Genomic DNA, 24,650 nt, shown 5'->3' on the forward strand with positions numbered 1-24,650 from the left:
GTGGCTGAGTTGTGAAAATGGAAAACAGGTGCACATGCAATACTATTTTAAGTTAATTATGAGTGTTATTTAGAGATGATTTGCATGCCAATTCAAATGCTGAGGAACGGGAGCTGGAAAGCAACCAAAGCAGCTCTGTTTTTACATTACCACTCAGATTTATACACAAATTCTTAGTAACATCACTACCTACAATACCTGTATTTATTTCTGCTATTAGTTCTATCAGAGTTACCTTGTAACACTTATATAACTGGCTAAGTTGTGGGCTGCATTAAAAGCAGTTTCTCTTAGCGTGTGTGTCTCTGTGATCCTATTTAACCTGAACATTTTGATTAAGAAGCTGTTTGGCATATTTCCCCTTTTCTAAAGCTTTGTGCAATTAAGAAACTGTTCTTATGGCGTCACTGTTGCAATTTTATTTTTTTCTAATTGTGCAGGTTAATAGTTTCTCTCCCTCCACAGTAATCTCCCGTTCACACACACAGGTCTGGTTTGCCTGCCACATTCCACAGAGGGTGAGAGGGAACTTGGCATTCCCCCTGGCAGCGAGACCACACACACACACACACGCATACAAAAACATCAACACAAACAACGTGGTAGGAACAAGCCCTTGCTGCTCGCTCTTGAAGCCAGGGTGTGTGGTGGTGGTGTAACAGTATCACATTATTAGGGCTGGTTCTTGGCAAGGCGCCAGCACCATGAGAGACCACGAGTTTGTGCAGCCCTCCAGTTAGCCAAGTCTTGGGTACAGCAGGGGAACCATGGAAACGAGGCGAGGGTGAAACAGAGAGGACTGAAGATAGATGATTGAAACTGCGCAGGCCACTTGGAAGAGGAGCTTCTTGAGAGGTGGACGGGAGGTCATAAACAAGTAGAGAGTAGAGAAGGATCCTTGAGCAATACTGTGAGCGCCACAAACACACCGATACACCTTCCTCCACCCTACAAACTGTTGGTAAAAGGCAAACAGATTATCTCACACAAACCCTCAGGTGCTTTCTAAAGAATCCATTTCTCCATTTCGCCAACCCACCCTCCTCCCACACACTCTCTCTCTCTCTCTCTCTCTCTCTCTCCTCGTCAGGATCGTCACTATTGTTCCCCTCACGCTACCTGTTGACTGAAGTCTCCTTTCGAGGCCAACAAATCAGGCGGGGTTAAGGCACCTGTGTAAACCGCCCAGCCAATGACAGGTGTCCCTCAGAGGCAGAAGGCTGAACAATGCTGAAGGAACACCCAGGCGTCTCTTCTCTCCGTTTCTTTTCATGTGGGGCCAGACTCCTTCCTTAACTAGCTCCCTGCCCTTTCCCTTAACAAAGCGGCACACTATTATGTCTGCTGGTTTGTTTACTCAGCCATTTAAAGACAGGAGGTTGCGGTCGAGATGCTGTTCGTGTACAAACAGCCTGGATTGAAAGGTGCGTAAGGTCCATTTAATCTGTGCACAAGCAGCAAAGGGATTTCTTATAAACATAGATGCAGACAATTGCACCTGCTTTTTGTATGTCTCACCTTGTCACATGATGTGACTTAAGCTGTCAGTGTCCACCTTTCAGTCATATGTAGGCTTTCAGCTAATCATGAAAGCAAGAAATCAGAGGCCCTTGTAATTATTAGCTCCTCATTTGCAGTCATGTGGTGACCCTAAAATCTGACCCAGCGATGCAGGGGGTCAGGTATGATGGAGATTAGTGACGGGCCACTGTGTTGTGTCAACATGACACAGAAAGGGGTCTGCTGGAGAAGGATTTCCTCCCTGGGAATCACTGATTAGATAAGACCTTGTTGCAGGTCACATACCAATGCTAATTTACAGCACAGTTTGAGTGATTATGCTTAGAAATGTTTATCCAATACTACTTAATACAGAGAAAAAAACGATATTAAGAGCTCTCTCCACTATATTTTACCTGTCTTTCCTTTCAGATCAAATTGGGAGAAAGCTCTAAGTAATTCTCCTCATGGTCCTGTAAGCTCAGGTGTTCAATGTCAGCTCGGAATGAATACAACAGGTATTTCTGACATGAACTGAGGGCAGGTTGGAGGAGGAGGAGAAAGGAGAGGGCAGTGAGAGTGTTTTGACTCCAGAGGCAGTTCAGGGCTTTCCCCTGATTTTGAAAGATGCCGCCTCCTCCTATTGGCCGGGCCTTGAGAATGAACAATACCCTGCCACTGCTGCATGAAGTATTACTGATGTGTCATAATAGTGCAGGCTCAATGCTGCTGATTATGCAGTTGCTGTCTAATTTAACTCACTTTTTATGTTGCTTGAGGAGTAATGTTTGCAAAGCCTCTTGCATTGGGCAAGAATGTATAATATTGCAGAATATTAGAAGATTATAGCTTAGCTTAATGCCACAAAAGTGCTTGTTTATACCGAAGTTTAGAGATATTCAAAAGTCTGTATGAATGAGAGTCAAAAGTGTAATCTCTTTAAATAGATCATGTACATATAATAAAGATATATCTGTGAGAACACCTCAAAACACATTCCATATAAACTAAGTAGCCAAGATGCTCTTGAAAGTTACAAAATCAAAGGCTGTATATTGCGTTTCATCTTGGTACATTAGGTATTTAGGCATTTACAGCTTCATGACTTTATTGGTGTTATTTTAAGCAAATTATAGCCATCAAACCATCAAATGTTCAAAGATGCAGAGCTGCAGGCCTGCTGTCGGAGAAGGAATTCCCTTTAAGTGGTGATTACTGGGAAGAGCGGAGGTTTCCCCTCAAAGACGCAGGCCACGCTCTGGAAGCACTCTAGAGAAAGCTGGGCCCTCGATAAAGTGTGGTGGAGATGAAGAAGGGAAGACGATGAAAAGCAGAGATGTGTGACAGAGAAAAGAGAGAGGTAGATGAAGACATACTGAGCACAAAGAGCAACCTGCTAAAGAATCAAATGCTTTGTTGATAAAAATTCTTAAAAAAACTTTGAGAGGGGTGGTGGTTTTAAGTGAAGGAGGGTTAGAAATAGGCAGCATACCGGTCATGAGAATAGAGCAGATCTTTTACAAGCGAAGCCACTGCTCACAGGATGTGGCAGCAAAGGTCCGCGGGCCAGAGCTGGTGGCTTTAGGTCCTGTAGTAATTACTTTTCTCCACAGACCACAGAGGCGGCACAACGGCCTGGAGCGCAACGTGACATACAGATAAAACAACCCAGCCCCCTGGTTCTAAATCACATGTGGTCAAAACTCTGAGCTCACCTTTTGATACATGAGCTGAATGAGACAGGTTGATGAGGTGCGCTGGCATCAAATGAGACCTCAAACATGAGGTGAAATAAGAGCCAAAGTTCACACGGACGCCACAAAGTGCACACCGCTACACAATGGACATCAAAAGAGAGCTACGGACAACTGATGCTGTAAACATGCCACAGTACAGTCCTCACTGCTAAAGCATCCTGATTTCAATCTAAAAAGCGCATTCCTAAAATACATTGCATTCTTCTGCTTACAATACTCTTGCCACAATAGTCACGTTTTGGATTAGCCTACTTTTTTATTAATCACACTACGGCGCAGAGAAAGAGCACATACATTTTTTTTTTTTAGAGCCTAAGCAGGTAAATTTGACATAAGTCACAGCAGGATTACCTTTTAAACTACTCAAGCACTGTAAATGGGTAGCTGAGTTCTTTCAAGTGCTGCAGTAAGCGTTGAGTGAAACCATCTAAGATTGTGTTCGTGAATCTGAAGAAACATGCACAAGCTTGCTATTTCGGAGTAGAGCTTGCAACTATTTGACGGACTGTGTGAAGATTTGAGGATCCATCATTGCTTGGGATTACATCAACAAATACTGTACATACTGTATACCAAAAACGTCTTATACCTTCTGCTATAAATGTCAGTGTGCACAGTTAAAATGGAGTAAGAACAAATAGTTGAAGTTATTTACTAGCTTAGCAGTTGTGGCTGATTATTTTATGTTGTGAGTCATGGTGAGCCACAGTACAAGTAGCAAAATGTGGGAGGTAGAGGCTGCATTGTATTGACAGCAGTAATGGGTGGCACGTGATGGCTGAGTGAGGTGCAACCTTCCTAGAATACTTACTGAACATGTTAACATACTGTACACACAGTTACTGAATGGTTGGGGGGTTGTCAGCTGAGGGGGCTTATTCACATGAGGTTGGTCCTCTGGATTTAACCGCAGCATTGGTTTTGCTCTCTAACTTCACACTAAAAAAAAAAAAAAAAACCTATTCAGGACCGTGACCTTAACAGCACAACTTCAAATCCTATTCCTGAATACCCTCACCTACTCCACAGGAGATAAACCCACCATGCATTTCACACTTTGCTATCAGACTTCGCTTAAGACTGCTCAAACAACAGCTGTGGGGGTTGACAGAGATGATCAGAGATCTGTAATGCTAACTTACTGACTTAAAAACGGCTTACCAAGAGTAGGAAAAAAGATGAGGGCTCTTCTAATATACTTATATTAAATGTATTTTCTTACGACATTCATCTATGGGCGTGTTTGTGTGTGTTTCTTTCAGCCAATAAGGGTGAAACTGAAAAACCTGTGCAAATTCACATTGGCAAAACCATGCACATGGGCCATCCAGGTGCATACGAGCTGCATATTTATTCTCACTTTTTTCAGACTGTCATCAGCAGAGGCAGCCAGATATGACAACTGACAACAAGTTCAAGTGTTTGGATTTGGTTCACTGATGCACTAAATTTCTGTGGTTAGGAATCCAGAGGAGGCAGAAGATGAGGGCATGTTAACATGTTTATCCCTTTTTTTTTCATATTACTTCATAGGCTTTCCTCATGGTGTGCATCAATATCCTCAGGTGATGGTCTCTTTAATTTGAATGGAAGAGTTGCTAACATACCACACTTCCTCCCCGCTCCCCCCACCAGCAGACAGAGACCGGAGCCCGAGCAGCTGAAGTCATTAAAACCGGAGACACAAACACAAACACTGTGCTTGCCCAGTTCTTTCCATCTCCCTGAGATGGCTTATCTTTCTAACACCTACACACACTACACACAAACATGCACACCACAGACAAACAAACGCACATGAGGTATGCAGAGGCACACAAACTTCAACCTGCTGGACATGAACAACATACTGCTACACCCATCCCTTCCCCCAGCTTTTCCTGTACACAGCTTATTTATTTGTTTGTACTTATGAATCCAGTAGCAACAGGCTTACAAAGGGCTGTGTGTGTTAGATACAGAAGGTTTCAAATGGGCGAAACTATAAATAACTATTTTCAATATACCAAAAGTAAAGGGAAGAATGAAAAGATAGAGTCTGATGTTGGTAGATTTGCAAATACACCAATGTAATGAAAAGGAAAGATCGTTGAATGTCTTAGCCTCCAGCAAAAACTTAAATGCTCCTTAGTAGAGATTTTCCAAGTCTCTGAACCTCTGCTTCAGGGATGAACACCATTTTTACAAAATAAAATGTTCCCACATTTGGTGTTTTGATGATGCTGGTAGAGAGTGTCATCTAGCATATCTCTCCAGAATCTGGCATTTGGGTGAGATCTGATGACTGCACAAGCCATAGCATATGATTGGCATCATTTTAATCAAACCATTCAGTGACCTCTTGTGCCCTGTTCCTTTAATTTGTCACCTATCTGTGTATTGGAGTTGCATCAGAAAAACTGTTATACTGGACCTTTTTTCAGACTGATGGACTGACATAGAATAAAACCAAGGTCATGGTAAGTTTTAATGGGTTGATGGGCATTATCTGACTTAGCTGTGTATGCCTCCTCCCAAGAGATAAAACTGATACTGCTAATCTTTGATATAAGAATTACCAATTCTACATTTTCATAATAAATGTTGGATAACTATATGGTTAATATAATATTATTATAGGATTAAAATGAACTCATAACAGTGGCAAACTCTAGCCCCGGGATAATGAACTTGGGTTCGTTATGTCTAGTTATCTTGTGTTAAACACCAGGTTCGTATGTGAAAACTGTATCATACGAAATGACAGCATGATGTTTATTTTTGTTGGTGGAGATTTATCTGCCGGGCAAAAAAGACAAAGAAGGGGATTAAATGTAGAGAACTGGAGGGATGTCACATGCTAAGTCAGACACTTATCAGGTGGGACAAGGAATTCATGCTCTGGAGGAGAACTTGAACACAACATGCTCCCCTTGCTTGTTCATATCCACACACATACACACACACACACACGAGGAAACAAATCCACACTAAAGCATCAAGCTTACGCAGACAGTCAAAGGCCAACTCAGTGATGTTAGCAGCAAGGGAGGGGTTGATATTTCAGGTTACTGGTGTTAGCAAACTCCTACGAACAAAGGGTGGAACGCCACCTCTGTCTAAGCTCATCCTGAGGGGGTCATCGGGTATAAAACATCTGCCACGCTTGGAAACGGCCGCACGGTTGGACAGTGGCCGCTAAGTCTCCCCTAGGGAGTCCCCAAAAACCAAACACTGGTCCCACCCATGCCCTCCCACGACCTCTGTTAGCACGTGCCTCTCCTTGTGACCCCTTGAGGTCGAAGGGCACTAGGTGAGAGGACACTTTTACTTTGAGTACGTGTGTTGCATGTTTCTTATGATTGGTGAGAGGGGATATGGGGGTGAGGGGTGAAAGAGTGAAGGGCATAGAGGTTCCGGGAACACCCTGCCTGGTGTTTGCATGCATGTCCAAACACCCAGAGAGAAAGAAGAGTGTGTGTGTGGCAGAAAGAAAAGGACAGAGAAAGGGCCAAGGGAGGCAAGATTTGTCATTTTAATGGTCACTTTTATGGCCTGGGAGAGTTGGGTGGCAGCCAGTCTGTCCCATTACTGACCACAGTCCAGCAGACAGCAGACAGATGCATCAGTGTGTGAGCTTTATTGTCACAAAGGGAACGACAGATGTATCCTTCAGCAGTCATCGTCACCACAGCGGACTGGATTTAGGTGATTGTTGGGTGGAGCGATAGTAGCCTAGGGCTTAGAAAAGTGAGCTTGTGAGATAGAGAGGTCATCAAGGAATGATCTCCTGTCACTCATTTTCTCCTCTGATGGGACACGTCAGAAACTAAAAAATTTGTAGCTCTAATAGTTTCAATTTGGAGGAAAAAGCTCTAATCCCACTAAAAAACACATAAATGGACATTACATCTTATTTAAAGCAACAATATCAAAAATATAATAGGTAAAGAGGAGGTTGGGGTGGTGCAGGGAGCTACTGCAGCAAACCTGGTATGAGTTAATCTGCAATAAAGAGAAATGTCAGATTGAAATGGCCGCACAGCACACCTGCATTAATTGGACGGTTGTGAATTAACTAGCAGCTGGTTCCAATTAACTAATGAAAGTAGGATGTAAAGTGCTTTGCCCGAACTGACGCTACGCTTTATTAGTTGCACTAGGCAGCAATTAGGTGTGGAAGTGTGCAACTGTATGGCTGCATGAGCATCGTACTGGATACAATTATGGTTACTGTGCATCAAAAGTATTTTTCTTTTAGTTTTCTGTTGATGATATCAGTTCCTCAACATAGAAACACATTAGTCTCTTGGATAATTTATGTTGTGGTCATCAGTTTGAATTATTTGTACTTCATTTCTTTTTTTTTCAGTCTCTTCAGTAAAGCGGATGTCTGTAAATACTACGATACTCATGAATCTCACCTGCCATTGATATGAAGAGGCAAGTAAGAGGCCTGAATTAGACCCGTAGCAGATTCAGATTCAGAAAAAACATTATGCCATAGTTGCCAAATTCTTCCAAAATTCACCCAGAATCCTAAAGTGAAAGAAATTACACTGTTGAATGTGTTTTCAAGTGTCTACAAAGCACAATCTTTACTGTAATCTTTACATTTCACTCACTGAAATACTTCTTGGCAGTCATTATTGACTTAAGAACCACATATTTTCTAATACAAGTGCTCACCTTAGTGCTCCAAAGCCACATGTCACATTATTAATTCAGAAAATGAACAAGACCTCCAGTTCCACAAACGTAGACTCCCATAATAACTTAACAACTGATTTCTTTTCATTATGGCCTGTCTGCGTGCCAAGCATCACTGTGATCCAGTAGCCTCCCACCTGCTCCATCCGTTTCTGTCCTCCTCCATTTTTCTCAAAATCTACACCCCCTCCATAAAACATTAATCAGTTTTAATGCATTAACAGCAAGACAGCATACCTCTTTTCAAGGTTCAAGCATGCGCTGTAAAGAAAAGAGAGGTATTTCCTTAAAAAAAAAAAGGGTGGGAGTGGGTGGGCACTGAAAGACTGAGCTTTTTGGGAATTAACAAGCTTAACACGGGGGCTGTTCTGTGAAAACAAGCAATAGAACAACTTCTGAGTAGCTGAGGGAGTGAAAAGCCATTTGCAGCATGTCCAAAGGGACTTAGCAGGGAGATCCTCTTCCATTTACAACAAACCCAGACTGATCTGCAGGAATGAGCAGACTAAATGTGAAAGCCTACTTTGCCTTGGTCATTCAGAGTATCACTGAGAGGAGAGTTTGTTTTCATAGCTACCAAGTGACTGGGGTCACCTTGGGTAGATGTTTTTGCCTGCTGAATGTACAGCCTCAACCTGTACAATGAAGTCAGCTGCTACTCATTCACTTCTTTCTATACCATTATCAATTATTAATCTATTGATTATTTAATCTGTATTCTAAAATTATAAAATCAATGACTTGCCCCCACTGAGCCCAATGTGTGATGCCTTAAAATTGCCCATCAATAGGAACAAAAACTTAAAATTACAATTGTGTAGAGCTGGACAATAGAACAGATTTATTGAATTACCTACAATATGGATATTCAGCCACAAGCGTTTGGTGTCAGTTGGGTGTTCTGTTGCTAGTAGCAACCACTACTGGCACAGTTTTATAGCACTTTAACTAACATTATGACAGTACAGTTTTGTCAGATATTTTGCAAAAATTCACAAGCATATTTTATCTATTCCCCATATGCCCTTGCTGGAGCATTATGACTCTATGGATGGCAATGTTGGTCGGTTGGCCCACCACTTTGGTCCAGAGAGAAGCATCTCTACAACTATTGGATGGATTGCCATGAAATGCTGAACATTACATTCATGGTCACCAAAGGATGAATTCTACCGACTTTGGTGATTCTCTGGAATTTCCTCTACCACCACCAGCAGGTCAAACTTTTTACTCAAAAAAATTGATTGGCGCATTTAGCATTGACATTCATAATCTATAAACAGTGTCTCCTAATGACTTTTGTAAACCAGACTTTTCCTCAAGTACCACTTTCAACAGTTGGTTGACATTTGTGGTTTTAAGTGAAATGTCTCAACAACTTTTGGATGGATTTTCATGAAATTTGGTTGACATTCATTGGCTGTATAGATGTCAGCTGGTAAAATTCTGTTGGGCTATCTGTTATGTATTTTTCTCTTTTCACTTTTACTCTTGTGGAGTCTGTGTGTTATTAAATTTCTGTGTTGTATTTCCTATGGGGGACTTAATGTTGATTGTTCACTAGTGATACTTTGTTCCCTGCATGAGGGACAACTAATTTACAGTAAGTCTATGGTTGTATGAATCCAGTTTCATGGTCATGTTTTTCACAATACCTTTGTTCAAACCTTTGTTTATTACATCTCATGATATCTCTTATGATGTTTTCAGATTTGTAATCACCATCATAGAATTTGATGTCTTGCTGTTTTTATTGTTTCACAATTACTTGCAGTAAAAACAGGCCAATTACTGCCTTCAGCTTTTATGGGAAGTGTGTTTAGCTCATTGCATAGCTGAGCGCCTAGAGGCGAAATTTACTCATATTGCAATTTTCCAATAAATAACTATTTAGTGGCAATACTTCAAACAATAAATGACATATGACAAGGAGCTGAATGAATCAGCCAACAGACCATTATCTTTAACTTGTGATACTGTAATTAACAAAACAAGCATATTAAAAGTGAGCCAACATGGCAAATGAGCCAACTGATATGAATTGAGATATATCTCATTTTATAGCTCTAACCATAGCACTATTATATTGTGATGACGCATTGCTGGGAATGGAACCAATACAATCTAAGTTTGCGTGCAACAAATGGTTTCAACAGGGAAAAAAACAAGGGAAAATCTCTCTTGCTCCCTCCCCCCTTACCTGAGCTGGCCAGAGGGGCCAGTAAGCAACAGATTAGCAGTGCTTTGGGGAGCAGGCTGCTGTAGCGTGCTGTAATGCAGACTGTCAGTCCGACACAGTTGGGGGGCTACACAATGCCTCCTTGTTCAGACTGGCCCTTTTGCGCCCCACCTCTCTACCTCTCCTTCCCTCTCTGTCTCTCTCTTTCCCTTGAGGGGTTTTCATCAAACCATAAAAACTAATGTTCAAAAATGTTCTTTCACTCTACTTACTACACTAAAGAGAACATGACGGAAGCGAGGATCGAGGGATGGAGAAAGAACAAAAAGGAAGCCGGATCAAGGCAGACATGTTGACTCTTAAACCAAACATAAATCAGCTCCCAGGAAACAGAGAAAAAAGGAGACAGAGGGGAGGAGGAGGGGCATCAAAGCATGGTTCACATTCTCCAAGATGCAGGAGCAGAAAAGGTGTGCGTGCCGGGTTTTTGCATGTGCGTGTGTGTGTCGTGGGGTTGGGTTGAGAGCATAATTCAACAGCCAACACATAAGTGGGGTGGACATGAGGAGATAATTGCCGGTGCACACACCCACCAGACTCTTTCCCAACACTTGTTTCTGTTTTCCTACAGCTCCATTTCATCCTCAGACTGAATGGTGCAACCCTCTGTACTTGCAGCAGCAGGCATCCCTACTTATCTGATTCTCCATGTGCCTTTTGTTCACAAAATGAATAAGATTTTCTCGGTCTCAGCCTTTGTTCAAAATATGATAAACAAGTTTGCATTCTTAATTAATTACACAATTGTTGCCTAAACAGAGACAGCGGAGATGTTAGAATAGCTCGCTAACTGCAGCTGCATGCAGCAACACAGGAGTGTCACTGAAGAATCTTCTTCATACATTTCTCTATGTTTTCTTTGGGGCTCCTTATATACCTCCTCATGCAAGAGAGGGCAAGTGCAAACACACACACACACCTACAATGTCTACATATACATCTTTACAGTTAAGTGGTTAAGGAATTAGACGCCCCTCTCCTCTCCCCAATAACAGTTATTACCATAAAACCATCAAGCTCGACATCTGATTGGGCGATTTGGGTGGTTTAGGGGATTGACAGAAATCTATGCAAAATAATGATTATCATATTAAGGGCTGACTGGTTGAGCAGTGTTCTGGTGATTATAAGCCTTGATTAAGACATCCAGCCCGACATAGCTGGTAGTTAGACCTCCTTCTCAGCCTACGTTGGTAATTTAGAAAGCAGTCTGGGTTTAATTTGGGAGTTTCACCCCAAAATCAGGTATGAGACAGACACTGTTTAAAAAAGTGACACCTACTCTCACTCAAATTATAGTGATTTTTTTTTTTTTTTTTACAGCAGCCAATGTAAGCCCTCAGTCAACACATGATAACGCTCTATTACAGTACAGTATATTGCTGAGACACTAAATGACGGACTTCAGACACTTCTCAAAATTTCATCATCACGGACGCACAAAACCATTCTCTGCAATAAACTTTCTACCATCTTGTCTGTTTTTTATCAAGTAACAACTAATTAATGAACAAATGTTAAAGTTTGACTGTGAAAATCTAAGTAGTCGCAGTAGTTTTTTTTACACTCTATGCAAATACATTCCAATTCCTTCACCACTGATTGCAAAACACTTTCTGTTCTTTGTACGGCACAACATTATTGACATACCGTATCTTAATTTAGTGTAATATACTGCCCCAACAGCAGCCAAATCACTTATTAAGCATTACCTCAGTCAGGATGTGCTATCTTCCCACACATATTTTGGCAATGAGACAAAAAACAATTTTGATTGGTGCACCTTAAATTTCATCATATGCCAGGACTTGAATCAGTTGACTCAAAGCTCACCTTTGAGGCTACGTCTGCTTTGAACACATCTTCAAATTAATCATCTCAACACTTTTCCTCTCACTGCTCTGTCTTTTCTTTGGGAATTTCCTTTAGATCACTGCGGTTTCAGTATTTCAGAAAGCAGATTAGAAATTTGATATGCATATAGTATCAATTAATCCCTACAAAATGAAGCTATAACTTTAAGACTCCTCTATTTGTTGCAGTGTGATGTGGGATAATTGAATTTCCTCACACAGGCTTTAAAAAGAGCAGAGGGGGAAGAGTTGTTTCCTGTTATAAACACAGATCTCTCATCACCAACACAACTCTGTTGTTCCCCGACATGATGTCAAACTCTGCTTTATGTGTTTGTTTATGTGCTTATTGTATCCAGGGAGGAGGGTCTTACACAGTAATTCATGTCTTTCATCACTATCATGTTGTTCCAGGTCAGACTTCCACCTTAAATTACACATACACACACACATACAAGCATCCCACACACAATGCCATAAAGGCATACGTTGGTACATGCATCCAAATGTTATCTCCTGTACATCTCCAAGCTGTCTGCACCCACAGGCTCTTAAGTCTCACATTTCCTTTAACTTGTTAAACTGTCTCGTTGGTACCAAACTTTTTAGATGGGTTTTTACACTGCTATATATAACTAGCATCGCTCAGCCACTAATGCTACATGTCACACGTGACACACAGCTGAATGGCTGGATATGATGTTTCAAATCTCAGCCGTAAATTATTAGTATGCTGAGTGAGTACACTTGGTATCTTCTTCTGCACAAACTCTTCTTGTCTGATCTTCTGTAGAGCTGAGATTTAATAGCTGCTTTTATTTTGGATCCAGGTTGGTTAAAAAAAAACAACAAAACAGATTCATTAATCTCACACTAACATTCACAACACACTCTTATTGGATATTTTATCCTCTCTCACTTGCTTTTATTAGTGTTGAGCATTGTGCAAAACATCAACGTGGTCATTTAACTTCTTTGAAATGTAACTAAATTTAACTATGACGTTATCTGTAACTTTTGTGACATCATTTTTTGAAAGTAAAACCTGCAAGGATTTGAGTTCAATCAGCAGATTCCAAACTAGATTCGGATTTGATAAAAAGCTATATTAAAATCCTACTGAATCCTGTCTCTGAGCATTTAGGCAGATTTAACAGATGATATCAGTAAGCAATTCTAGTTTAAACCTGAACTGTAATGTTATAAACGTCCTCCTTGACACCCAACAGCTTTGTGTGTTTTGATACCATCCACCGATGAATCAAAATCCTTGACAATTTACTCCTTTGGGAACCTCATTCAAAGAAACTTCCCTTTGAAGAGACGCACCCCTTCTCTACTCATTTAAAGAGAAAAGCAGCCTTATGCCAGGCCCTCGCTGTCCGCGTAGCCGCTTGCCTCCACGGAAAGTAGACAAAACAAGTGGGAGGTAGGATTTGTTTAGACAGAGCTCACCTGGCGCACACAGACATAGAAACAGTGATCAGGCAAGCCCTGGGGAGGAGTAGAGGCGAGGAGGCGGGGAAGAGAAGCAGGGTTGGTGGGGAAAGAGGCAGGGGAGCTGATGAGTGTGGGAATGGGGGAAGGGAAGTGAAGGGAAGGGAAAGGGGAGCTGTGCAGAGAGAGAGCGTGGGGTTCAATGTACTACTCTTATCCAGGGCCACTCAAAAATCAGAGCGGATTAAGATTTGAGGGGCCTCAATTAGCGCTCAGCAATGGGTGGAGGGGTGTGTTTGTGTGTATGTGTGTGTGTAGAGGTGGGCAGGGTAAAGGTTAGAGGTAGCCTAATCCAGGAGTTGCCTATATGGGTAATAGCAGAGGCGGATTTGTGTGTCTGTGTAAGTGTCAGCTACAGTGTCATACAACTTAGAGCACTTGCCCATGATGAAGTGATCAGCTGATCTGTCACCTAGGAGGGATAGAGTTCCCCTGTAGCTACCCTGGGTTTACTCTTTCTACATGCAAGTTAAAACTGTTGACAGTTAAAGAATAAGTCTGGTGACATTCTGTATTTGTCTTACTCAACAAATCCCATGAAAAGGTCAAAACTAACAATGACCTGACCCTGCCTGTGTATCCAAAGCCTGGTACAGGTTTTTCCTCTGTGCCATTGTTCAAAATTCATTGTTCAATGTCCAAAAACTGTTAAAAACACATCAGTGAGACACACCATTATACTGGATGACATATTCCACCATTATAATGAACATGGGCACTGCAGTTCATTTTGAGTCGACCCCACAAACACAACTGTGCACTATTTAATCATTAAGTAATGTTTGCTAAAAAGTACAGTGCCTTGCTGTTTTAGGAAATCACTGAGCCTTTTCTTCAAAATATACCGTTTTAAAGATTTCTGTCTTGAGTAGGAATGAACGGGCTTGGGGCTGAAAGTATAAGATCACTGGGAAGTCTGAAAGTACTGAGAGATGGAGAAAACATATTGTTGGTTTTGGTCTTTTCATGAAATGTGTTGACAGTAAGAAAAATATAGAATATCACCAGCATTATCCTTTAATGGCAGAAACCACACAACAAAATATGCTTTTTCTTACGATTATAAAGCCGTATTGTAGGAATGACTAAAAGCTGGAAGAACCCCTTTGAAGTAGGGCATCATTATTATGCTGTAAATTATTACCAAAATCATGTATTGCTCAATAAGGAAATGATTGACAGGAAAAGGAAATGATCATTTATTACAATTATCCATCTTTCAGAATGTAGGTTTACCACACTTGAACACTTTAAAATGACAGCCATATCTACATTAAATACAGATAGAGTATAGATCAGTGTTTCCCCTATAATTGTACAGCCCTGGCAGGCTGCCAGGCCAATGAGAACCCCCACCAAGCCAAAAAAAATGCCATAAATAACACCAAATATCCATTAATTTGGAAATCAATAAGATTTGGGGGGTTCTGTGCGGTGCTGTTCCAAAACATGAGTCAACCTCTGTGTCGTTGCCTGGGAAACTCTTCGTAGCATAGCTCCTATAAGGAATAGGGCAGTGCGTAATGTGTGTGCATAGCAAGTGAGTGACTGAGCGAGTGTGAGCGGCAGAAAAGTGACGGTGAATGCGAGCGGAGCAGAGGAAAATGTTAGCATTAAGTTGTCAATCTGACAATAAATGTACAGTACAGGCTACAGCGTGTCAGTTAATAAATGCTGCAGCTTCTCAAGGCCAAGAAAAGTCTCATCTGTTGTTTCTCCAACTGCTGGAAAAGTGAAGGGGGTTAGCCCTGAAGCTAGCAACAATGGGTTAGCCTAACCTGATGACACTAAACAGAGAACGGAGAAATGTGTGGCTGCTGAGTCTCTCCCAAGTTTTGCTCAGCTCATCCCCATCACCCCCACCTCCCACCCTGAGACCACCATCACCCCAAAGCAGTCAGCCTAGGGGAAACACTGTAGATTATAATGATGTTTCAAATAGGGCTGCAAGTAATGATTGCTTTTATTAATTAATTAATATGCCTAGTATTTTCTCGATTAATCATTTTTGTCTTCAATAGTCTTGTTTTGTCCAACCGACCAACATCCAAAACACAAAGTATTCACTTCTGTCATGTAAAACTAAGAAAGGCATCAAATCTTCACATTTGAGAAGCTGAAAGGATTTCCGGCATTTTTGATTTAAAAAAGTGACTAAAACAATTATTCAAGGAATCGACCAATCATTGCAGCATTGCACAGTTACTAAAAGATCAGAATCTCAAAATGCAAAACATCACGATTGTGCCTGATTAGATTAAATAAATCATGTGAGCACAGTTATAATATGGTTCATTTTGAGGCCTGACCTTGATGTTATCCAAACACCTTTATCCTCTTTTGAAGTGAATCAAAATTCATGACTTGAAAAAAACTCTGTTGACTTACTGTCTATATTTCTTGACTGTGGTCAACATGTGTGATGAGGTTCGACAGGGGGAACAAAGAGCAAGATGGATGATAACTCCCCCTAACCACACACTCACACAGTTACTATGGGTTGACCTCAGTTGACCTCTTGGCCCCTCAACAGCCTCACATCCCATTGACTAGGATTAAATAGGTTTTTGCCTGCAGGATTTTATGACAGAGAGAGAGAAGTAACCCTTTGACAGTGTCAGAGAGATTTCAGCCATCAATAGGTCCATCAAACCAATGATGGTTTTTTGTTTGAAATGCCAACAGATCAAGTGAGTAATGCTCATCTGAAAGGCCCAGTTGCAGCAAATGCGTAATTCCTGTCATTGTTTTAACCTTTTTCCAAATAGTCCAGCATTCATAGTTTCCTTTTCTTCCATAACGATGTGTTGACAACAATGGTAACCTGTTCTCTGCCCATGTCAGCTGATAACAGCATCCAACACGGGACAGAAACGCAGTAATAACAGCTAGTACTCATGTGACACTCCTGTAGCACTACCTCAGGAAGACAGACCTTCCTTTTATGGCACAAAGCAAAGGAAAAAATTAGTTTGTAATCATAAATATGTGTTTATTTTGTGGTGCAATGTTGTCCAAATTTTTGTATCCAAAAATGGATGATTTGCTGCTGGCTGTCCAATAAAGAACACATGCATTAAACAGACATGAGTAAACCTGAGCAAATACATAAAAGGAGACAAAATGATTATAGATTAAGTTCTATGAGTTGTTGGTTGAGAAACATGCTAAAAAAAAAATCAACAGCAGAGCATCGATAACTTGTAAGACAAAGACTGTTAATTAGCTACATCCTTAACTTGCTACCCCTGTTAGCCTAGGGGGTTGCTCGGGCTCACTCCACACCTCTAATTAGCTGCTCAGGCAGCTGTATAATAGAAGATGATAACAGGGGGAGAGACAGAATTAAATTACCCACCAACATATTTGTTTCCATTTCAGCAGTGGGCTCAAAGCCGCCGAAGAAATATGAAACTGCCATTACCCCAGTTTGTCGACAAACGATGCAAATGTAAGATGAACCACTAGGAAGCGTCCGCTAAAAATAACATGTTATAAAATTAAATCAACTTTTACTACATAAGCATTCTTTTGGATATCAACAGTTAGCTGCCGCAGGTTAGTTCACCCTCAGTGAGTGACTGTGGTCCACTGATGAGACCGGATTGTTCACCATCACTGACTCAACCATATGACCGATAGAGGTCTGACTGACAGATGTTAGATATACTTCTGTCACTCTGCAGCCTGGCAGCACCTGTCAATCAAAGCCTCAGTCTCTGGGGGAGACTCCAGCTGGTCAAGAATGCGAGGCCTGAAGGATTTCTTTGTCCCTGAGGTATTCCGAGGCAGTCCCCTTTCTCATTTCATTCACAGCGATGCTTGGTCAGCATTTCTGTAAAAGCATGTTGCACAAAGCCCCAGCGAGCAAACAAAATTGCATCTGGTCAGTCAACACCAGCGTCTCTGCAGGGTCTATAGACAAAAAAGGTAATGCAAAGGAAGAGCCCAACATGACAGCAGTGTTTCCCCCCCCACCCCCTTAAGCAGCAAAATAATCAATGGGCGACTGAAAAGTAAAAGTTTCAGTGGCAGGACATGTTGCATCAAAGCTGAGATTTCAACAAATTAACTCCTGTCTGCGACATAGTATTTGAATAATCGTGTTTAAGCCAGAGTATTGGTAAATCTACTCCAAGCAGCGGAAATCTGGAATCAGCTGGTCTTAAGAGTTTTTTTCCTCTTCTTGCTTAATTAATCACCATTTGATCTTCTCAATCGTATTATTTATGGAAAAAAAACCCAACAACCACAGACACATGTAGGACAATTACAAAAATAAACCCCTGTTAACAGCTTTCACAACACCCTGATCTTTAGCAGCTCATTAGGCAGTCACATGGACACATGCACACACAATCATACACAGAGGGCATGTTACATACATCTGCTCCTTAGCACCTTTCCCCCAATGGTGTTAGTCTGCTCGTTTCCAACCATTAGACCCATTAGAGGCCAATTAACACCAACACAAAGCTCCCTTCCTGTTTTACGGCACTGTAAACAAAACCTGCAGGCTTGCCTTGGGCTCAGCACAGCTCAATAGCCTATAATGCAACACAGAATAACTCATTAGTTTCCACTAATACTTCATATGCCTTTTCCTAGCAGACATAAAAGCCTACAGATTCCGTCACACTGTTTGGCTCATAAACCTCAGGTAATTGGCAGGTTCAAGCACTGATATGAGCACTTGGTGTTGACTTTCCAACTGTTTCTATATGAAGCAAAGAAAATCATAAAATCTGCTCAATGGTCGGCATCTGCTTTCTTCTCTGAGCTGTAAATCTGTAGCAAAGGAGAACACTTGGTCTAGACAATAGTTCTCATCTAGTGACACATTAACCACATTATTCTGTTTATCTCAGTTGCATCAATGGGATATGTGTTGCAAATCTTTGCTGTACTGACATATTAACCCTTAATCCCTGCAGCCACACGGCTCTGGTAAAGGGGAACCTGTTTGTTTGAAGTGCCTTATGTGGGTCACTCTTCTCAAACGGTGTCAAAATTGGCCAAAAGATAAGCGCAATACGGGTCTTTTCCGCATGTTTAAGTTGTGTTCCAGTCGGTTTATGAAGCAAACATTTGAGTGTGCATGCTGCAGCACGCCAGAGGCACGGGAAGCTGATGCGACGCACTGAAATCAAGGCTCCCATTTCTCCTAGGAGTTACTCAACAGTTAAAAACATGCGCAATGACTTAATCCTTGAGTGTTTTTCACCTGCTAGGTTATTAAGTTAGTTGGTGGGTTACGCTTCAGTTGAGATATGGCAATTATACACCCCCATAACCGGAAAATGGGATGATAAACTGTAGTCACAAGCAACACACGCAGAATAAAATGGGTGCTGATCTGTCCAATCGTTGCTTTTAAAAACCCGGGGTCAAGTTTTAGTTTATTTTGTAAACAACAGACGAACACATCAAATTGATTCCCAACCTGAAAAGTCTGTAGAGCCCTTGGTGAAGTCGCACAGGACGGTCAGACACGTTATTCCCAACAGGAGCGCATAACTGACGGCTGAGACAGTCCCATCTGAGAAGAACATCCTTGAAGCCTCAAAATTTGTGAGTTTCTCCGTAGCATTAGAAAGTCCAACAACAGCAGCAGCAGCAGCATTGAGTTTCAGGCTGTGCGTCGCATGCAGGAGATGTGCGCACCCATGTCTTCCCTCATCCTCCCACCACACTGCTGTGAGACCGAGGCTCCTCCGGGCTAAGGCAGTGCACGGCTCTGTGTGCATTTCCAACTGCGTGCTGTGTTGAGGAGGAAGCCCACCTGGAGGACCGTCACTCCCCTGCATGGTCTCAAAGACCCAGAGTTCCCTACCAGTCACAGGCAGGGGCAGCGAGTCTATATTGTGTTATTTATACCTGTAGGCTGTCTGTGACCACTGAGAAATGATTTGCTTTTGTTTAGTACAGTGTTTGTTTGACTTATTGAACCTAAAGTAGTGGAATGTAACTAAGTACATTTACACAAGTACCGTAGCCTACTTAAGTACTATTTGGAGGTACTTTTACTTTAATAGTACTTTCATTTTGTGCTATATTTCTTTCTTCTTTTTTTTTTTTTTACATTTATTTGACAGATACTAGTTAATTTGAAGATTAAGATTTCACATAAAAACACAATATCAGCTTATGAAATATGATGCATTCTTGTAAATTAAAATCCCCAACAGTATAACCTATACACTTGTTAAAATGATACCTCAACCAGCTAAAGCATTAAAATGTTGCTTTTACAGTAATGTCTGTAATTTTAATCCAACAGGGGTCATTATATACCCCAATAAATACTTTTTCTTTTGAAACTTTAAGTACATTTTGCTGCTAATACTTTTGTTGTAGTCCTGTGGAAAATTATGGATGCAAGACTTTGATTCTAATGGAGTATTTTTATAGTGTGGTATTGGTACTTTTACTGAAGAAAAGGATCTCGATACTTCATACTTCTTCCACCATTGTTGAATAATGTTTGGTTGATAAAATACAGGCAATTAATAGCCTATATAAATGCTAACATAATACAATCATAATATAGGTATTTATATATGATGATGGGTACATAGTAGGTAGTAGGTACAGAAACAAATATGGAAGATAAGGTCATTTTTTGACACGGTTGTCATCATTGTCAACAGGAATAGCCCTTGAAGTATGATCATCTTCATTACCATCCTCATCATCCTCATCATCATCATCATCATTATCATCAGACACACTACCAACAACACCAACATAAGCTTTATAGGCAATAAGTGAATGCTGCACTTTTCTCACTAATCAGCAGAATGTCTCATGGTGAAAGCAACAGTCGTGTAAATCACACAGGCAGGTCGGGTATGGCTCTCATACTAGCTCTCAATAAGTGGAGCCTTTCATGTAATTTCATTTTTAATTTAATTTAATAATTAATAATAATACCTATTAATATTGCATTTGGTTTTAATAATCTTTATGCTGTTTTAATTGGGGGTATATGTGCGGTGGCTGGGGGGCAGGGTTAGTGCTGTAATTGTATTTATGTACAGTATGCATGTATGTGAAAGCATGTGTATACATTTATGTTCTTGACATAGACCCCAGGAAGAGTGGTTGTTGCCTTGGTAACAACTAATGGGGATCCAAATAAACAATAAAATAAATATCAATAAACAGTTATCGATATATTTCAATTATTTAAAATATTTTTTTTAATTAAATGTACGTTTTTTAGGTGCTTGTTTCTATTTTTCCCTCTACATTTCAAGCAGAATTGAGCGCTTGAAACAGCATCAAAAGCGAGCATGTTTTACAAACAGAACACTTGCGCCATCCTGAGGACAATCTGTTCAACTGCAGAGTCAGGCAAATCGCGTTTCACATATGTTTGCCCTACACGGCTTCCGTACAAGTTCCCATGTGATAACAGAAGGTCAATCATGGCAGCCTGCACCAAAGGGCTCGACAAATGTATCTTTTCCTTAAGGTTATTACGAAGTATCCAGCTCCAAAATGAACGTAAGTACAAGCTTTCCGTTGACCGTTAAATTAGACAGTTTACTGTCGGTTTACGAAAAGATGCAAGTAATGTTTCTCCTTGCGAGATAACTGTATGCTAAACTGTTAGCTAGTCATGATTCAGCCTAGTAGCGACTAACGACCACCCCAACTTCACCTGAGATATGGAAACATTTGTGAATCGTCGTAATATATTTTTTGTTATTTCCAGGGTTCCTGTCCACGTCTCTGTGTCGTCTTGCTGCGGGGAAAGACGGCGAGCAGCCACCTAAATTCACTCCTCCATCTAAACCTGTCATCATAGATAAAACACAGACTGTGGCATCTCTGCGAAAGTAAGTTATGTTTCTCTGTAAAAAGGGATTTAGTTAGCGGTCTCTGACACACAGACACATACAAATTTAACATACTGTAGATCAGTGAAGGCAATTAGCGGCCCTGGATAAAAAATATTTGGCCCTCTGATGAAAGCTTTGATTTTAATAGTTTATATCACATCTTTTACATGTTTTTTTTTCTACAAAAGTTTGCTGTAACTATAGATACCTTGTTACATCTATACATTTATCCCCCACACCCTATATCTTTGGTTGCTATCTGAACAATGTGCTTAAATTGAACCTACCAGAAATTAATGTTTAATGTGTGAATTCTAACAACTGTTTTAATTCCAGAAGTTTAAACTATATAACCATAATAGATTTTTTTATTATAAACATAAATGGTTGGCAGACAGTCATGGTGTGTTGATGCCATCTATTCCCCTTCAGATACAATCCCTACTCTTACAAATCTATTTAATTCTTAAATAAATAAATTTAAAAACAAACAAACATATAAGCCTGTGTTTACCCTGCACCGGCTAACAGCTCCCCAATGAAAAATCCTGAAAATACTGGCCCATGGTCAAACCTAATTGCTGATCCCCGCTGGAGGTTTTAACGTGTTGTCCGCTCGTCTCTCCCTCCCAGGTTTCTGAGCCCAGAGTTCATCCCTCCTCGGCAGAGAACAGACCCTTTAAAGTTTTCCATCGAGCGGAAAGACATGATACGCAGGAGGAATGTGCTTGACATCCCTGAATTCTACGTAGGTAAGAAACCAGTTGAAATACTCACCACAGCAGGTAGCTACATTCCCACTGCCAGGTGGGATTTGGCATTTAGGATTACCAAAGCGATTTCCCTTCTTTCATCCACACACATGGTGCTTTTTAATGCTTCTGCCAGGGTTTATTAATGCAGTTTAATCTATTCTGATGAGAAATACACGCACCAAGTACTTTATTAGGAACACAGGGTGCAATCTAATGCAATCCAATGCATGGTCTGTGATTTGTTTCCCCATATGATTCCCTTACAAACATTTGGCAGGGCCCTTTTAGCCAGGTCTTTGCTGTCTGTGGAAACCCACAGTTTCTCAGACATGCAAAATCAGTGTCCTATTTCAATTTTTTCTTTTAAAAAGTTGCACTGTTCTCTTATCCTCCTCCTCCTTCTTTTTAAGGGAGCATCCTGGCTGTGACCATGGCTGACCCCAATGCCAGTGGGAAAACTAACCGCTTTGTTGGCATCTGTATCCAGAGGGGTGGAAAAGGACTGGGAGCCACGTTTGTTCTGAGGAACATCATCGATAACCAAGGTGACGTTATTAGTTTTCTCTCTGAGCACAGGTCTACTAAATATGAGTAACAAGCATTACCTTATGGTTCCAGTACAGGCATAAATCCCACTGATAATTTCCCGTAGCTTCATTTAAATTTCATTACTGTGTAGCTTATGCAAGTCCCTTTCCTGTCATATTTGTAGCTGACTTTTGACTATGCTGCTCCATTTGAAGCCCTTTCTCCATTTGTGTTGGTCTTATTGTTTTGTGTTCTGTTTTATAAAATACATAATGTATATGAGCTTGACAAATGTATTATTATTCTCTGTTTTTCTGTTTATTTTCCTCTTTTCTTTTTCTGCATTCTTCTGTGTGTGCTGTAATGCACTTTAGATCAGCAGTGTTGTGTGTGAAGTACTATATAAATAAAGCTGATTTGAGTTCTAAAAAGGCTGTCATAAAACATGACATAATCTGCCCATGCACTGAAAAAGTATGAGTATCTAACATATTACATAACAGCGGCAGAGGTATGAATAATAAACACTTGTTTAACTGAGAGCGTGTTCTTTTTCAGATCTGAGGGTTACTCTGTCAGGGCTTATCTTTTATTTCCACATCCAGAATTTTCATATTAGTGCAAGAGGTGAAGCGGGTAGCCATCACTTTAAACACAAGCTTTAATCATGTCTTTCTGTGTGTGTGTATATATGGCGCAGGTGTAGAGATCTGCTACGAGCTGTACAGCCCACGTATTCAAAATATTCAGGTGCTGAAGTTGGAGAAGAGGTTGGATGACAACCTGATGTACCTGAGAGATGCTTTGTCTGAGTACAGCACTGTGGACCCAGACATGAAGCCTGTGCCCTTCTCCCCTACTGGAGAGGTGCCAGTCAACAAGGTGAGACTACAGTTAATGCTGTCTTCTATAATATTACTTTGTTTTGTTTTTGTATTAATGACTGTATTATAATTACTTGTAGCAGTGATGTAAAATAGGCATTTTGCAGTATCATTAGTGTCCTAGGATCTAAATCCCTAACTGTGGCAGTGTTTGCACCTTGCTACAGAACACAACAAAAGAAGCTGATGTTTTAAAGGAAGTACAGGAAATGTAATAAAAATACAACATTCACATTTATAATGAAAGAGCATCTCTGTCCGTTCACCAGCTCAAAGTAAAGATGCGCCCAAAGCCTTGGTCCAAACGCTGGGAGCGGCCCAAGTTCAACATCCAGGGAATACGCTTCGACCTCTGCCTGACCCCGGAGAAGATGGAGCACGCCCAGAAGTGGGCAGAGCCTTGGCGGGAATACGACATGCTGAAGGAGTACGACACCTCCAAACTGGAAGAGCAGATCCTTCGTGAGGTCCAGCAGGGGATGAACAAGTCAGGAGGAGCCTCTTAAAATGTTCTTTGCTTTTACCATCAAACTTTTCCAGGAATGGGGAATGACTGAATTATTGGATGTTTGCATGGATGTGCAACACCTTACTGTCAGAGTTCATACAGATGGTTTACCGCAGCTACACCAGTGCAAGTGGAAACTGGTGCCATATTCCGAGGAGTCCTGCCTTCTTTTTTTGTCTTGTCCATCAGTCTACTGTACAGTATAAGAGTTCTTTCAATGTCATTGTTCTTAGGTGTGACATCAATCATGATGCATATCCATGAAGTGGTTTCTATAATAAATATTATTAAACCTTCCAAGCTGCTTTTGAAATATATTATGCTCTTCCAAGAATCATATGGGAGTTATGTTTTGACTATTGTGACTGAGTATTATAGCTCCACAATATTTCAGGTCTGTCTTAAAACAACAGTCAGGTGTCCAAATGAACACTTGCTTGCTGTAATCATTCCTCCTATACATACTGACCACTAGGAGATCCACTCCAAATGTATTTACAATGTAAGTGATGGGGGGGGCAAAACACACAGTCCTCTTTTTGAGCTAAAATGTATTTAAAAGTTATCTGAAGTTAATATGAGGCTTTGTTCAG

General features: G+C 40.9%; 2 protein-coding genes across 2 annotated transcripts in view; one reads left to right on the forward strand and one right to left on the reverse strand.

The window, feature by feature from the left end:
- LOC122965597 (protein eva-1 homolog A) overlaps positions 1-19,743 on the reverse strand; it is a 76,324-nt gene extending 56,581 nt beyond the window's left edge. The window contains exon 1 of the mRNA XM_044329749.1: positions 18,979-19,743. Within this exon, the coding sequence (XP_044185684.1) occupies positions 18,979-19,342 (364 nt within the window). The 5' untranslated portion in view covers positions 19,343-19,743. The remainder of the gene's footprint in view (positions 1-18,978) is intronic.
- A 1,185-nt stretch (positions 19,744-20,928) lies between these two features.
- Positions 20,929-24,354, forward strand: mrpl19 (mitochondrial ribosomal protein L19). Its single transcript, XM_044329868.1, has 6 exons — positions 20,929-21,044; positions 21,256-21,379; positions 22,016-22,134; positions 22,548-22,682; positions 23,366-23,547; positions 23,819-24,354. The coding sequence occupies exons 1-6, from the start codon at positions 20,966-20,968 to the stop codon at positions 24,053-24,055; spliced, it is 876 nt and encodes a 291-aa protein (XP_044185803.1). The 5' UTR covers positions 20,929-20,965; the 3' UTR covers positions 24,056-24,354.
- Positions 24,355-24,650: the final 296 nt, after the last annotated feature.

Source organism: Thunnus albacares, chromosome 16 (genome assembly GCF_914725855.1).
Source record: "Thunnus albacares chromosome 16, fThuAlb1.1, whole genome shotgun sequence".
Classification (NCBI taxonomy): Eukaryota; Metazoa; Chordata; class Actinopteri; order Scombriformes; family Scombridae; genus Thunnus; species Thunnus albacares.